We start from the raw sequence: 15,982 nt of genomic DNA on the forward strand, positions 1-15,982 counted from the left end.
TGAAATGTTTTAACTTTGCAATGTTTCACTGGAGTTCTGTCATTGTCTCTCCATGTGGTTCTGCACCAGAGTACACCTTGCAATGCATTGCAAAAACTGAGCAACAACCTAAGTTCTTGGAGGTGTAGTACTCCTGGGGAATTTAGCCAGTAGAGGAGTGTACAAGCATGTCACCAGGGTGAAATCAATCATCTTCATCCTCAGATTAAATTTTTTTGTTAGAAAATACTTGTGTTTTTATTTTGTTCATATAGAAATATGTGTTTGGATTACGTGGATTGGGAGGAAAAGAGAAAGATGGGATTTTTGGTCTAAAAAAATTTCCTGAGACACACTGAATCAAAGAGTGATCAAAATACTTCACCTTCCCATCTTTCATGAAACCCGATTTGGAAACCTCCCAATGAAGTCTGAAGACCTTCATTGCCATACTCTATTCTACATTACAGGTTTCCCAATTTCCCTCTAAAATATGTGACACTCCACAATGGTCAGTGGTGATGTGCGCACTGCCACATCTGGGATCTTCTGAAGGAAGAAGCCTGTGCAGTGAAGAGATGTAGTTTTTAAAAGCATGTTATTTAAGCAGTTTCTTCCTTGTATTCAAAACCAAATGGTGTAGCAGGACATTTGGAGCTTGCATTTATGTGCTTGTTTTCTAGTTTAACAACTGAATATACAGAATGAGCATGCACATTCACTTACTCCATGTAGAATGTAAGTCTTTACAAATCTCACGTCATTCTCCTTATGCTTTCTTTCCAGAACCACTAATAATTTATTCTGGATGAGAAGTTACCTGGAGATAGGATAACTATGGCTGTGAGCAGTGCATATTCTTCCTGTGTCATCTTCAGCTCTCCAATACTTTTATAAAAATTAAACATGGGAGTTATGAATTCATCTGAGATACCTGTGAGAGTGAAAAAATAGTTATAGTATGTCTTAATTATTGAAGCACTCTGGTTTATTGCTACACAGCAATTATTTCATATTTCATATTGACTGTCTTGGTGGAAGAAATCTAATATAGAAGTCATGATGCAAGACAATTTGTTACAAAAGTGCAAGTACATCCTTGTTTTCCAGAGAAAACTAGGCACAGGTAAGCACTGGCAATTTCTTTTTGCATGGTTTCAAAGCCTTTCTTTCAAACAATTCATTTTACTCTGCAGGTCTGTCCATCTGGCTCTTCAGGACAAGTTTCATACATGGTTTCCTTGTTGTCTGCTGATAATTCTCTTTTGCGAAGCAGACCCTGTGTTCCCTGTCTCTGCATTAGTTATATGGAAACCTCTCAGGGAGTATGGTTTAATTCCAACCCAGCTCTACAGCTAACTGCCTTGGGCAGTTGCTTCAGTTGTCTCCATAAAGGCTCTTAATTAATCCTTTTATGTAGCCTGAAACTTTCATTAGGTCTAGGATTACCTGTAGTCCAGGATCAACTTGCTTGCAACTACTACTACTACTACCTTAAAGCATAAAGTAATGTATTATAAAATACAGAGCCAAAAATAGCTAAGACCAGGCCTATTTAAGAATGGGATCGTGTGATTCTCTCACCATCAGCAAAAGCCTTTAGGGTTTCCAAACTAATGCATGCCAATGGGACTTCTTCCTGAATGTGTCATCGTATCACAATGTTCTTAGTTAGCCTTAAATTACAGAAGTACTCCATCCTGCTTTTTGGTGTAAAAGAGAAGTCTTGTGACATCAAAATTATTCATTTGTTAAATGATATGTGAGTCACTCAGAGCAGACACCAAACTATTGACAGCAGCTGCTTGCATCTCTGAAGCAGTGTAGATGTCCAAACCAGTGGTTCTGCTGCAAGAGCCTTTTGGCCTTCCTTGGCTGAAAGGGTGGAAGCTTCCTTGGTTCCCACAGATGAGGGCCATAGGATCTCTTGTAAATTTAATCTTAATTTTTGAGCCTTTCTAGGAGAAGTCCTTATAACTTGCTTTGGGAACCACATGAAATAATACAGGTTTGAGTGTTGTGTACAGCACAAAGCTGAAGTCTGGGACTAGTGAGGTTTGGAGTTCCCCACAGGAGGCGAAATTCAAACTGAAACTCAGCAGGTGGAACTCAAAGAAAGGAAACATGAAGTCACTTGACTCAGCTATGAAACAGTCACATTTTGCTGTGACAGTGAATTTACTTTAAGCAGTGGAATAGTTATGTGTCCCAACAGTGAAAGTATGGTCTTGCAGGGTGTGGTTTATTTTGTGGCTGAGTCATGTGTTTAAACCCATGACATGAGCAACCTATGTTCACTTCATATTATAAACCACAAATCTTGTTTCTGTGATGAGTTCAATACAACTGAGCCTAAGCCAATTAAGGAGATATATATGATGCAGGTCAGCTCATCCTGCAGAAGTTAGTAACACAGCTGGACCTTCTTACAGAGCAAACAATAGTCACAGCATCTAATGTGCTGCGAGGCTTATGTTGTTAGTCATCAGCGTTAAGTACTTAAAATTTTGATTACTTGTTATTGCTGACTTTTGGGGAACCATCTGTCTCTCTCTTGGATGGTTTTAAATGCCAAGGTTCCTTATGTTATGTAAGTTACACATATATATAACACACCAAAGTCTTTAACTTTGCATGAAAGTAGAAAAAAAAAAGAAATAAAAAGCTGGGCCCTAAAGCAGAGAAAATTAATTCCTTTCATGGAAATAAGTAGCTCAGCAACAACATGAGAAAAATCCAAGACAAACTTGATAATTTTAGAAGTCTCTGTGCAAGGTATCATGCCACTGGATGCAATCTTGACAGGAAACAAGAAATGGTAGGAAGTGGGCTGTGACTAAAACTCTCATCATTTGTTTCTCATATTCATAATCTGAATTATTTTCTTTTTTCTTTCGAAGGTCAGGTTAGCTTTCAGCTGAATTAATTCATTGCTTTCACTGATGCCAAACTCCTCAAATCCTGTATGGCAGAAGTAGGATGAAAATGGTGCTGGCAAACAGGATGAGAAAAACTAATTCAGGTCCTCAGTGGTCCAAACAACGCCTAAGCATACAGTGAAACAATCCCTGCCCAGAAAACTTACAAGCTAACATTAAGTATGGAAGGGTAAAGTAAAAAAATGAGTACAGATGTGAAATCAAATGAAATTACTGCAGAGGACTCTGCATTAGTGTACTGCAAACAGAGAAATAAAACCATAGAGATGAAAGGGGATAAAAAAGGGATGTCTGAGCAATGCAAGTGATTTACCGCTTTTCTAAGGAGAACCGAACTTCAAAATCTTTAAACTGATATATGTCATGAGACAATTATGAAAAAAAAACATGAAAAACGAGCAATTTTGGAACCAGGAATCTTTTCTCTTAGTAGTTTTTTTCATCCCACCTATGCTGGAGTTTCCCTGCTATTATTTACTCTTCCTGTGCACTTTACACAAATTGCTTTTCCGTCACAAGAGGGGGCTGTTTTCTAATGTGATTGTAAAGGCTTCGGTCTGGATTTAATAAGCTCCAACAGAAAGAAAAGTAAAGCAGGAAACACAGGAAACAGATGTATATAGTTATTTTTTTCTTTTTTTTTTTTTTTCCTAGCTATTGTATGAGATGTTGCCACTTCAGATTATCAGAATAAGAGTTAAAGGTGATTTGGTGCTTTGTAACTGGAAAGTCTAGAGAAGAGATGAGTAACTTCACAGAAATGTCATTACTACAAGTTATAGCTCAAAAGTGGAAAGAAAAAAAAATCAAATAGATGAAATTATATTTCTGGCCTCACTGAGAACAGAGAAGTTAGTTCTGCTTAACCCTCTATATTTAGATCAGACAAGAGCTCTGCACAGTGCTGTCAGGCAGGCAGAGCTTCCTGGTCACTGCTAATAGTGCCTCCTTCCTAACTTTCTTCAAAAAGGTTTCAAAAACCTTGTTTCATGCAGTATTATGACAGTAAGAACATGCTTATTCTTCATATGTCATTGGGCACCTTTCTGCATTATATGGATTTCTACCTAACCCAACTCAGCCACTTGCAGAAGATACTGCAGATCATTTGATTATTTTGTTATGTTCATACATGTCTGGCTGCAAAGCCAAGCATGGTCGGTGGGAAATACAAGCTTTACTGAGTGCAGATTTGCAGCATCAAACTAGAGCAGATTTAAACCCATGAGCATTATTCATTCAACATCCCTTACTTGCACAAGTTCATCTCCATCTGCAGTTCAGGACACAGCATTACTTTAGACCTTGTCTTTTTTAGAGTTTTGTTGCTATTTCTCTTTAAAGGTAAGGTGACTTATACCTTAATAAGGTTTGCAGTTTCAGGCCATGAATCTGTTTAACATAGTCCTGGAATATGTGTATTTACTGTGGTATCAAGTCAGTATTGCCAGCTTTTTGAGACAGCATTATCTCTTCTATTTTGGCCATTTTGCAAAACTGAATAATTAATCTCTTGCAAGAAGAAAGTTTGAGAATAAATGCTAATTAACAGTAACTAGCACCATGTTATTAATATAGATAGAGATCATTTTTTCTTGATAAACATTGAGGTGTTAGCAAATATGAAACCAAGGGTATATTAGTAGCTGCTTTATTCAAATAAAATATTCTAATTACTCTTACATTTTATCTTTCACATTATTCCATCCACCGGAATTGTTTTTCATGATGCTTATTCGTTCTCCCTTCTGAGCTGTTCAAGTGCATTGATGGCCCTTTAAACAATGACCAAATTCACCCCCTTGATGCTGAATGCCAAATCAGGGGAAAATCTAGCCAGGAGAGAAGACACACCAGAGCATGGGCACATACTTTTTTGTCTGCCATTATCCTGTAGGGGTTAAATGGCCAACTTAAATGAGAGCAGAGCTCACAACCAAGTACCAAACCCCCATCTTCTTTAAAGGAGTCCATAGGACCTCTGTTAAGCCATAATTGCAAGCAAGGAAACCTTAGTTTAAAACATCCAACCAACCAAACAACAAACCAAGCCTGTAAGGAGGGTGCAAATGACCTTTCCACATACCCTCCTCTAGCAGCGGCCTGAGTGCCTGCAGTCGACAAACGAGGGCTGGCACACAGCAGCAGCATCTGCACTGCCTTGAGCTGATCTTCATAGGCAGAGCCTAAAATAAGTTTTTGGCCTGAAGAAGCACACTTATGCAGAAGAAAGGAGATTGGGTCCCTGACATCTCTTCTTACTTTCATGGGTACAGATCTATTCTGTAGACATGATATAAATAATTTTAGCAACTTTATTTGTACTTTAGGTACCTAGCACTGGATGGCTCGGTGTGGCAGATTGAGCAGGAAAGGTGTGTGAACAGAAAAGCTCTTTGCTCTATTCTGCAATTTAGAGTGGTCTAAATTTCTAAATGTTTTGGGCAGTGTGGCAGTTTTTCCTTGAGTCACAGGATGATGTGTCTCCTTCCACAAGGATGCACATGACCATTTGGAGGATTAGACACTTTGGACATATCAGTGAAGATAATTTTGTTTCTCTGCACAAAACCCAGCACAAGGGGGACTGGAAGCACCACCCTAGCTCTAATAACTAATAACCAAATTATAAAAAACAAGGGCAATGGAAATTATGAGGTATCCATGTTCCAACACCAAATTTTGCTTTTGTTTGAGGGAGCCTCTTATCCATATCAATGGGAACTTTGTATCCCACATGCAATGGCAAAAGGTAGCCTCTTGCCAACGCTTTGAAAGTGCAGCTATTTATTTTTTTTTTCTTTGGATCTCAGTGTACTTCAGCACCTGTAACCCATCCAGGAAGACAACAGTGTATTTCACAATGTCAGAGGTTCTGTTGCCAACTTAAAATTTGGGTCCAGATTCTTCCCTTTCTGTCAATACCAGTATTTTATTTCCCAATACTCAAATTCCTAGAACTGCTCTGTAGAGTAAAATAATGAAATAAAAAAACCTCTGTCTTTTCATGACTACTGGAACCTGGTATCTTTAGCAAAACAAACTACAAATGCTCACAGAGAAAACATTTTGTATCTAAGCTCTATTTTTTAAAAATACTGTACTGCTCAATAATTGGGAGAATTTGCTTTCAAAATAACAAAAAAACACTAAGCATTAAATTACTAGAGGGTCAGCCTTTCACAGAATGAGTCAATCACAATATGATATATGCATAATGAAGTGTCAAATAAGATGAGTAAATGGCACCCAATCTCAGTAACATTAAAAAAAGTCTGTATTTCTCATTAAGTCTCAATATTATTGTGTGTAGGAGAGGATTTGAGTCACAGGTGCACCTAATGCAAGAATTTTCATAATGGCTTACGGAGAAAGACCATCAGGGCTCAAACAAAGGCGGTCTCTGAGGTGCAGCAGGACTTGAGCAACATGCACAAGCTGAGAAATAAAAATACACCTCATCAGCATGAGAATGAAAATGAATGCTGATAATGCTCAAAGGTCATCACCACCAGATCTCTGACTTCTTTATCAGAAAAAAACACCAAACATTCCATACAATCAGACTGAGAAGGCATAAATATTAATAGATGAGAGCAGCTTCAAAGTGGACATGGTGACAGGTGACAGAAGTCTGGACAGCTTGTGACTTTTGGGCAGGATCATCACCACCCTCCCTGATTTTATGGATACAGGCATCAAAGCTTGACAGTAGATCTTATGTGATATTCAGGCATTAGTCCGTACCTAAAAATACACAGACAGAAATTCTGACTAACAGCAATAATTTATGGCTGCTGGCATGGCAATGGACCTCACTAAGAGCCATAAATAATCCTGATTTTTTGTCTGTTACCTATAAACTTGATTTTAAAACTCCCACTCAACCATCACTGAATTTCTTCTGATTCTCTCTATTGTCTTTGTATGTTTCAGTTTGCTGCATTTAGCCTTTTTATTTTCTGTGTTTGTTTGTTTTCCAGTGAAGCATATGGAAAAAGAGGTATTTAATCTCTTCTGGCCATTCTCATCTCTTGGACCAGTATATAACATGATAATGGGCAGCTGCAGCTTTTAGTAGCCTTTGTCTTTACCTGTTAAGACTGGAAAAGATTGCTTACATTTCTATTTTAATGTCACATTTGGTACAGGCTACTATGAAACCTAGAGCCCTGATGTTGAGTCTTATGACATGCAGGGGTGTGAACTGCACAATATTTAGTATTTTTAGAATTGAATATTTGCAATATTTTATTTTACTATAATTTATATTACATATTATTGAAATAACACTGAAAGCTGTATGTGTAAACAGTGCTAACAGAAGAATTTGGATGCCTTTCATTTTGTTTAAACTTTGACACATGAAAATAATGAGAGATTAAGCTGCAAAAATAAGCTATTTCTGTAGTAGATATTTTAAAACTATATCAAAGTTTTATTTATTTAAAAGTTAATAGGTCCAGTAGTGGTAATTAAACTACAAATGCAAAGATTTACAAGCTGCTTTTTTATTTTTACAGCCCCATTAAATGCAGCATAGGAAAATCTTTTAAAATAGGTTTGAATTTGCACAAAGTAGATAAATAAAACATATGGGAAATGTTATTTTATTCAGTATTTTGGCTATTAATAGAGGAAAAAAATGCAGTCAGTAGCAGCAAGCTGGATAATACATTAACCTCCTGTAATATATGGAGGAGTAAGTTTTAGCATCAGTATTTCCTCTTGTGTCTTCAACTCTATCCGGGCTTGAGGGAAGATATTTTAGAAATTCTCTTCCAAGAGCAAGAAGATAAACATTTGTATTTATACATGCATACACATTAAAAAAGTTATTGTGCTTCATTTCTTGTTCAGCCTGGGTTTTTGGTCTAAGAATTTGCTTTTAATTTACCCTGGATATTTTTCCCCACAGAAAAAAAAAAAGAATTGTGGGAAATCTACCACATTTGTTATTTTTCTTAAAATTTCTAAACAAATTTCTTCTAAATTGTTCTACACAAAGTGCTTTTTAAAATGTGCAACATCACAGGTAAATAATACTAAGGAAGGATACGATTTAATATTCCAGCCAGTAGTGCTATCATGAAGTTAAGCACAAACTTGCAAAATATAAAATTGCATCTCATCTGGATTCAATAATTGCAGAGAATTAACAGAATATTTTTTAAATTATGACTAAGGAAAAATTGTTGGTATGACATAATGGCTTATGCAATGTTCTGGATGAAAGTATTTCTTGGTTTTGGGTTGTTTTTTTTTTTTTTTTAATGAACCGTTGATACCCTGAACAAAGAAGCTTCATGCTCATTGTACAGATTAGGGAAGAGAAGCTTTCAGTAATCACATTGCCATATGGATTCATTTCTCTAAAACCTATTTTTATCAAAATGTGAGTTATAGGCCAGTAAAAAAATCTCTTAATGAAGACATTTGAATCTGTGACAACTCATTACAGTTTCCAGGAGACATATCTGACCTTCTTGGCATACTTCTCTGCCTGCAGAACCTAGATCAGAAACTATTCAGTTTCTTCCAGTGACTCTGGAAGTCACTGTTTCCAATCCATCAAACAGTACCCTCTTATAATCAGTCAAAATGAAAGAAGTATTAAAAACTACTAATTATAAATGAGTGTGCTAAGCCAAAATAAATACATATGTTCAGCAAGTAAATAATTCTCAAGTTTTCTGACTCCTTTTCTGTGAATCAAATATGTAAATATTGGCTTAATTTTGCTTACGTCAGTAGTACTTTCTGAACTGAGTTCAAGCCCATTTCCATGACTAATATTGAGGTTATTATGTTCTTTTGTCTCTTCTCATTCTGATTCTTAAAAAGGGAAGTCAGAAACCAGAATCTATGGACTGACTGTCTTATTCAGAATTGTTGATCCATTTGAATGCTCATTGATAGGTATCAGAGGGCTGGATAAAGCTTGCTGGTCAATGCAGAAAAAGATAAAACATTCAGTATTGTGCTAGTGGAGCACAAAGAATGCACAATAATGTACAACACAACTTTGCCAGCTCTGAGGAACAAACAATATCTAGTCCCATTTGGCTTTTCATAATTACTACAATTTACGTCTAGAAGTGGAACTTATCAGAGTCACTGAGCTTTTGATGGACCTTAAGAAGCAAAAAACATACTGAGAACATGCTGTATTTATAATTCTTCCATGCACCTTGTTCAGTGTGATTCAATTTTACCAGAACAACCCTAACAACAGGTGCTTGCCTTCAGTCATCTCCAATAACATCCTAACACCTTTTTTTATTTTCTTCTTGTAGGGATTGTCTTTGAAAGCTTAATTACCAATACTTTATGTGGACAATTTGAAATGGTAATAGTTCTTCTTCATCATTCTTTCATATTTATCATTGGAGACATGCACTAGGTGTATTTGATGTAGCGTTATTCATAATAGCTGCAATGTACTTGTAAAGAGTCCTTTAGCTAATGAAATTTAGATTCAAAGCTCAGTTAGATTTGTTCTAGTTAATGAAAAGAACAACATTCAGATAAATCTATCTCAATGCTACTAAACAATCTTATTGGCTTCCCAAGGGCCAAACACTGACACAGAAGTGCAATGCTGTGGTTTGGTTTCGCCTCATTGAGCAAGATACCTACCACTATTGCGAATTCTTTCTTCTAAAAGGACAGTGTGTCCCGTAGGAAGTTTCCTGCTGAAGATCTCAGCTGAACGGAGGAACATGGCTTCTACTGCTGAGCCCTTCAGCAAAGCAATCTGGTCTTCATGATCAAGGGTTTGGAAGCCTGAGGACACATTAGAGACAAGTCAGGCAGCAAAAGAAACAGTTTCCACTCCTTTCTGTCCTGAAATTCCTGCATGTGAGGTGCCACACATCTGCATAACCTTGGTGCTGGTGTCAGTAGGGTTGCTGAGTGCTGAAGGCATTCAAACCTGGACTTCAAAAAATTACATTGATTTGAACCTCCCCAAAGTTTATGAGGATTACACACGTATTTCAGTGTTCATGGTACTTTTAGAGAGTAAACAAAATGTGGTGTAGCATACCCAATAGTAAGAATTTTGTCTAACCTGATACTGCTCCATAATATCTTCTGTCATGTTTCCACCAGATCTCTCTACACTCCTTTCCCACTTCCATGCTGCTTTCAGTGTTAAAATGCACCTTCCTTAGCTAAAGGGCACCCCTACCCCTGCCCAGCGTTCAGCCATGAGGTAACATGAACTTGGGAGTTAAAAAAACGCTAATAAACTCAGATTTTCAGCACTTGGCCATAAAACACTACGTAAGGACCATAAATATTGGTGCCATCAAGTAGAGAAAGTTCTTGCGTGGGACTCACAGAATCTTTGCTATCAATATTTCCTGAATTCAGTGGATGTTATAACCTAGAGGCATTGCTAGAAAGACAGCAAAGGAAATTAAGTAGAATCTAGCAAGTGTTAGCAGTAATTTAGAGGAAGACTATTTGGCACTGCAGCAATATATAAAAATAAAATCTCTTTACAGACGCAATCCTTTCTCTGAGCATTTTGTTTGTCAATAGCTAAAGGGTGCCACATCTTGGAGTAACAGACTTTGGATTGTTCAGTCTACTATTCTTCTGAGCACAAAACACCTTTTCTTTACACAGTATCTAAAAATGTGTAGAAGGATCAGGCATTTCTAAATAGTCTTTACAAATACACAAAGGTTGCCAAAGGCGACAGAAAGACACCTAAGTGTTGCAATAACAAAATTTTCCCCAACACACAGGAAATACCTGGCAGTTTTTTAGTGAATTCCACAAGAACCTGCACATGACTGGTAGCCATTTCTGTTAAAATCAGAAAATTTCCTTCAGCGCTGAATTCCTCATTCAACTGTTAAAAATCAAACAAAATCTGTTAATTTTCACTGACATTCCATATTTAAGAGCATAAAATACAAGAACTGTTAGATTGGACCAGGCAAGTGTTCCATCAAATGCTGTAACTTGTCTGCAATGTTGTCAAAACCAAATATTTTGGAAGGCAACATAAGAAGTAGACAGTGTCTTTTACTCTAGAAAATATTTTCAAGATTCCAGGCTGGTGTCTTTACAGAAAGGAAGCTTGACAGTGAGTCAAACTCAAATCACTGCCTACACTGACAATGGAAAAAAACAAAGCTCCAATCAGCAAAGGTTAGATTTGATCACAAAAGTCTTATTCTAGAGTTGAAAGATTTTTCTTGACATTTAAGTTTGATAAAGGTGTGGTCCAATTTTTGACTGAATGGGAGAGATTCTGCCCCACTTCCAGCATACTTTAAGTCCATAATTTGCTCTATTTACTACACCTACTTTTGCTGACTACAAATACTTTTTGCCTTGTAATCCTCAGATTCACTATCAATTAAAAAAAAAAATTATTTGTCAATATACTTACTAATTTTTTTGACACCTCCTGGGGTATTTGTTGTTTACTGTATGAATCCATAATATAATCAAGAAGTTTCTGCTGTTCTGGGGTAAATTCTACCTTCTCCTATACTGGCAAAAAAAAAAAAAAAAAAAAAAAGCCCATCATGAAATGCAGTCATAGAAATGATGTAGCATCTCTTGCTTTAGGCAAAAGATATGCATCTATTTTTCACCATTTGGAGACCAAGGAGATAAGAGGTTTGCTTGTCACTGAGGTTTTTACAGAATGGTACAGAAGAGAGATGTATACTGTTTTTAAACTGCCTAGGTTTGTGTGGCTAATTATCAGAAATAAGGAAATTTTTAGCAAATAATGAAATACGTTCAAGTTTTAATATCACATCTCACTGTATGTGATATACATACCACTGAAAAATACTGCATGGACCTTACAGATGCTTTACAGGATTTTGACTAAAAATATCAGAACTACTATAATCAAGTATTTCCTTGACCTAATGGAAGATAGAGTTTTATTCAATACATGTAGCTCCAGAGGGTTTTCAATAATCTTTTTTTTATTCACTGTACTAGATGCATTTAAAAAAAATCACATCACCACTACTGTAAGAACTATTACAAGAATTCTCTTACCCTATATATTTTAGTTGTAGAAGTTACTTGTTTTGCATCAAGACCTTCATCGTCTTCATTGACTGTCTGATCTGGGGGCTGCTTCACATTTTTCCGTAGCCTTTTTGACTTGCACTGTATCTCTGTTAAGAGACCTAGGACACATAATGCAACACAAAGCAATTGGATTTATATATGCCTGAGGCACTGAAGAGGTACACAAAAATGCCCTTTACACCAACAACCCCCTTTCCTGTGCATGTCCTCCTGAATGTGTCATTATCTTTGGATGTGAGTCTACTGAGACAAGCTAGGCACATGCTATGGTTATTCTGGCCCACATGGAGCTTATCTGCAGAGCAAAACAATTGGTTCTGCTGACCCAGAATCCACACACTGAGCATGTCTGGGGTCTTGCTTTGGACCAGGTCTAATCTATTCTTACAGGCAAAAGGCCCATTAGTGATGGGAGTTTGCTGGATTGCACCTTTGGCTCAGTTTTATACAAGAGAAAAGCCTTTCCTGTGGTCCAAGACCTGAACCAAAGTGCAATAAATAGGAACAACTGGAAGACTGTCATCAAAATAATGCTGTTTTGCTCTGATCCAAAAGAGTGATCAAGGTGCAGCTGTTCTTACACAGAGGGCCTTGGATACTTTCAATAATCTTTAAGCAATATTAGGTCTGTTGTGCAGAATCTTTGGGAAGAAAGCCCATGCAGAAGAGGGGACTCCCAGGCTGTAGCCATTACTGTGTCACTACACAGGTGGATCAACAGCTGAAAATGTAGACTCAGAAGAAACTCAGACTGGCAAACACACCTTTAAAATGTATTTAAGAAGTAACCCAGCTTGTCTTGTTATTTTGCTTTTCATTGTATTAGAGGAGTGCATAAAGCCCTGGTTTTATTATAGAGTTTCACTTACAAAAAAAGGATTTTTGCATATGTAGTTTGGGATTTTTTTTTTTTTTTTTTTTTGTTCTAGACTACATTTCAGTACCTTGAAGCAGGAAGCATCCTTGTGTGGATGTCATAAAAACTATCAGTTTTCTTGTACTAACAAAAGAAGGAAACAATAGGTACCCTACACAATATGTGAAAGAGAGTCAGAAATCACAAATGAAAAAGAAAACACCTAAATATTCATCTAAAAATAAACTAATCAGCACAGGACTTCTTTCTTTCTTTCTTTCTTTCTTTCTTTCTTTCTTTCTTTCTGTCTTTCTGTCTTTCTGTCTTTCTGTCTTTCTGTCTTTCTTTCTTCTTTAAAAATGCAGAGCAGGAAAAGAGGCTCATTCAGTGAGTATATGATGTGGAGGAAGATACCATGAAACCAATGAATCTCGTTGTGAATGTTTTTAATTTCCTGTTTAAGCCCTATATAAAATGACCTACCTGAACTCCTGAGAGAAGAGGAAATTTACATGATTAAAATAAGACCTGCAAAGACTACCTTGAAAGGTGATAATAGGGATGATGGAGATAATAATTGGTATCAAGCCATGTAATTTGTGGTGCCACACAACGCCATAGATTTCTTTTTCTAAATTATTCAGTGCATCCTTTGGTGCTATTAATGGGCTTGTGCTGTTTTCCACCAGCTTAGGATCTGGTCTATTGCCTTCCTAGAGAAAATTTGCTTTACATTTGCCTTAAGCATTAAGACAGATTTTTCTCATGCTTCTTGCTACTAAGTATTACCTTGATATTTTATTCTGGCTCCATTTAAGTCATCTGAAAAATTTTTGCGTGAGACAGGACGTCACTTTTTAGCTCAGAGATAGCTAAGTTTAATGGGTATTAAATTCCAGGAAGAGTGGCAGAACCTGGGTCTTCCCTAGGTAGACATTTCACCCAAGAAACTTGCAGTTTAGATCCAAATGACTGAAATTGATGGGTAGTAATTTTGGTCTGTCTGTAGTTTGCACATAAAGGGCAGGAGAAAGATTGTTGAGTAGCTGTGCCATAAATATTTATAATACTTTAGCTCCTTGTTCCAAGGGAAAAAAGAATCCACAGAGCTTGCAATTACAATCCTACAAAATGAGTAAGTGAAACAAAGTTCAAGGTAACCTTTTATTTCCTAGTCATACTTTTTCAAATAAATGCCCTACACTACTACAAGTTTCATGTTTTACTGTCCTAGATTGCCTTGAACTAAAAGCAATTATATGGCACACTCCTACTTTAAAGCCATTAAATGGTGCCTTGCCAAACATCCTCATTGCGGTGCATTAGAGCACACTTATGGTTAAGTCATGAGCAACACAAGATACCCTGTGTTTCCATTGCAGAGAGAGAGTCAAATGGCAGTGGCACCCACTGGCTTTTATTTCCCTTATGCCAGCTTGGGAAAATGATAGGCCAATATAAAAGTTTCATGTGGTCCCAGTCAGTATCATTTATGCTGACCTGGTTGGTTTTTTTCCAGCAGTGGGCTGTTGGGTTTTTCGCTGCACTGAGTGACTCAAGCTATTTTGAATCCTCAAAATTTTGAAACAGTGGATCGGGGGTGAGCTCCACAGGGGAGTTATTTTCCTCTAGCAATGAAGGAGTTTTTCCATCAAAGTGGGGTCTGCTCATATATTTATGTATTGCACAAGAATATGTCCTATCTCAGGATCTTTGCAGCCTGTTCAATTTGCGGAATGAAAGATTAATTACATTATGCTGGCTACACCTTCGAAATATTGATGGAGCTTATTGTTTCTCATATAACCAACAGTTACTATAGCATCTTCTGATCAGATTGAAGGATAGAAATATATTAAAAATTCCAAGTAGATTAATTTCCTGTATGAACCTAAATTGATTTCACACATACGTGTATGCTAAAGTGACTGGAGCCATCAAGAAAAATAAATTGTAGTCCTGTTCATAGAAGGCAAAAGAGCAGATGTTTACAGAGTATTTTCAGGGGCAAGCTTAAAAAAATAGTGCTATAACTCAAAGAGGAGTTTTAAACATGTTAAAAGATGCACTCCAATATCCCCATTTTTCTAAGTTATCCAATTAGAAACTCAATAAAGTTTATAAACTGTCGGTCTGAACAGAATATTTTTCTTAATATGAAACATTATTAAAATCTATCAGGTTCATTTCTGGAGACCTATGTGTCTATGAGTTCTACCTATGTGTCTATATGCAAGGCAGGAAAATCTATAGCACCATGAGAAAAGCTAATGAGACTATAAAAAAGGGCTAGCCCTTACCCAGCTTGGCCTGATTGCTGGGTGAGGTCTGGGAGCATACATTTGGCAAGTCCACAGAAACTTCCTGCTAGCAACACTCCTGCTCTTTTCTTGAAAATGGCATTATGTATGTGCCAAAACTTGGACTTGGCCAGCAAGAACTTGACTGGGGGAGCCCCAGAAAGAGTAGGAAAGAAAAGCACCAGGAGTTTCCTGCTTTGGCTTCCATAACACTGGAAACCCCTCACTCCTGGGGAGTTCCCCATGGACTCATTTCCCCTGCTCCTTCCCACACACACAGAGTAACAGCTGGCATCCAGTGCAGGACTGGCCTTCCTTCACCATTTGCCCAGCTCCAATGCCTTCACGTCCCTGACCACCAATTAAATCCCATTGCTTAAAAGTGCATTTGTCTTTCCACAAGGTTTGATGCACAGGCAGGGCATCTGCCTTCATACACTTTCCACCTGCCAAAAGACATCTTTTGTAACTTTATTATTGAGACCAGACCACTCTAGCAAATACAGTATTTAATGCCCACTCTGACTAGATGATGCAAATACCTGTATACATACATTCAGCTAACATGCCCATCTGCTTGCATTTCCTTAGACGGCACTCCTGGCATTTTCTCCTCATGTACATGTCCATCTCGCAGTTGCCTCCGTTTTTACACTTGTATACTGCATTTTTTGTGATGCTTCTTCTGAAGAAACCTGCACAAAACAACAGTGATGTAGATGAAAGAAAACCCTCAGAAGCAAAATCATCGAGGTGAAGTTCACCTCCATCTGCACTGAATTTTCTGAATGACACGTGTTCTGCCAGACCATCAGCTTCTTTCAGCTCCTGGA

General features: G+C 37.3%; 1 protein-coding gene across 8 annotated transcripts in view; it reads right to left on the bottom strand.

Moving 5' to 3' along the window:
- The window catches only part of NR1H4 (nuclear receptor subfamily 1 group H member 4), a 35,840-nt gene that overhangs the window by 1,104 nt on the left and 18,754 nt on the right, over positions 1 to 15,982 (bottom strand). For 7 of the 8 annotated variants that reach the window (XM_088055667.1, XM_014249111.2, XM_088055662.1 and 4 more), the window contains 6 exons: positions 15,692 to 15,844; positions 11,958 to 12,091; positions 11,329 to 11,427; positions 10,683 to 10,782; positions 9,558 to 9,704; positions 800 to 913 (listed from right to left, as the gene is read on the bottom strand). In XM_088055667.1, coding sequence (XP_087911793.1) covers positions 800 to 913; positions 9,558 to 9,704; positions 10,683 to 10,782; positions 11,329 to 11,427; positions 11,958 to 12,091; positions 15,692 to 15,844 — 747 coding nt within the window. The remainder of the gene's footprint in view (positions 1 to 799; positions 914 to 9,557; positions 9,705 to 10,682; positions 10,783 to 11,328; positions 11,428 to 11,957; positions 12,092 to 15,691; positions 15,845 to 15,982) is intronic. The other variant, XM_005519459.3, reaches the window with a different exon arrangement.

This window comes from Pseudopodoces humilis, chromosome 5, assembly GCF_049639895.1.
Source record: "Pseudopodoces humilis isolate 2021_Gansu_Grassland_sample_001 chromosome 5, ASM4963989v1, whole genome shotgun sequence".
Lineage (NCBI taxonomy): Eukaryota > Metazoa > Chordata > Aves > Passeriformes > Paridae > Pseudopodoces > Pseudopodoces humilis.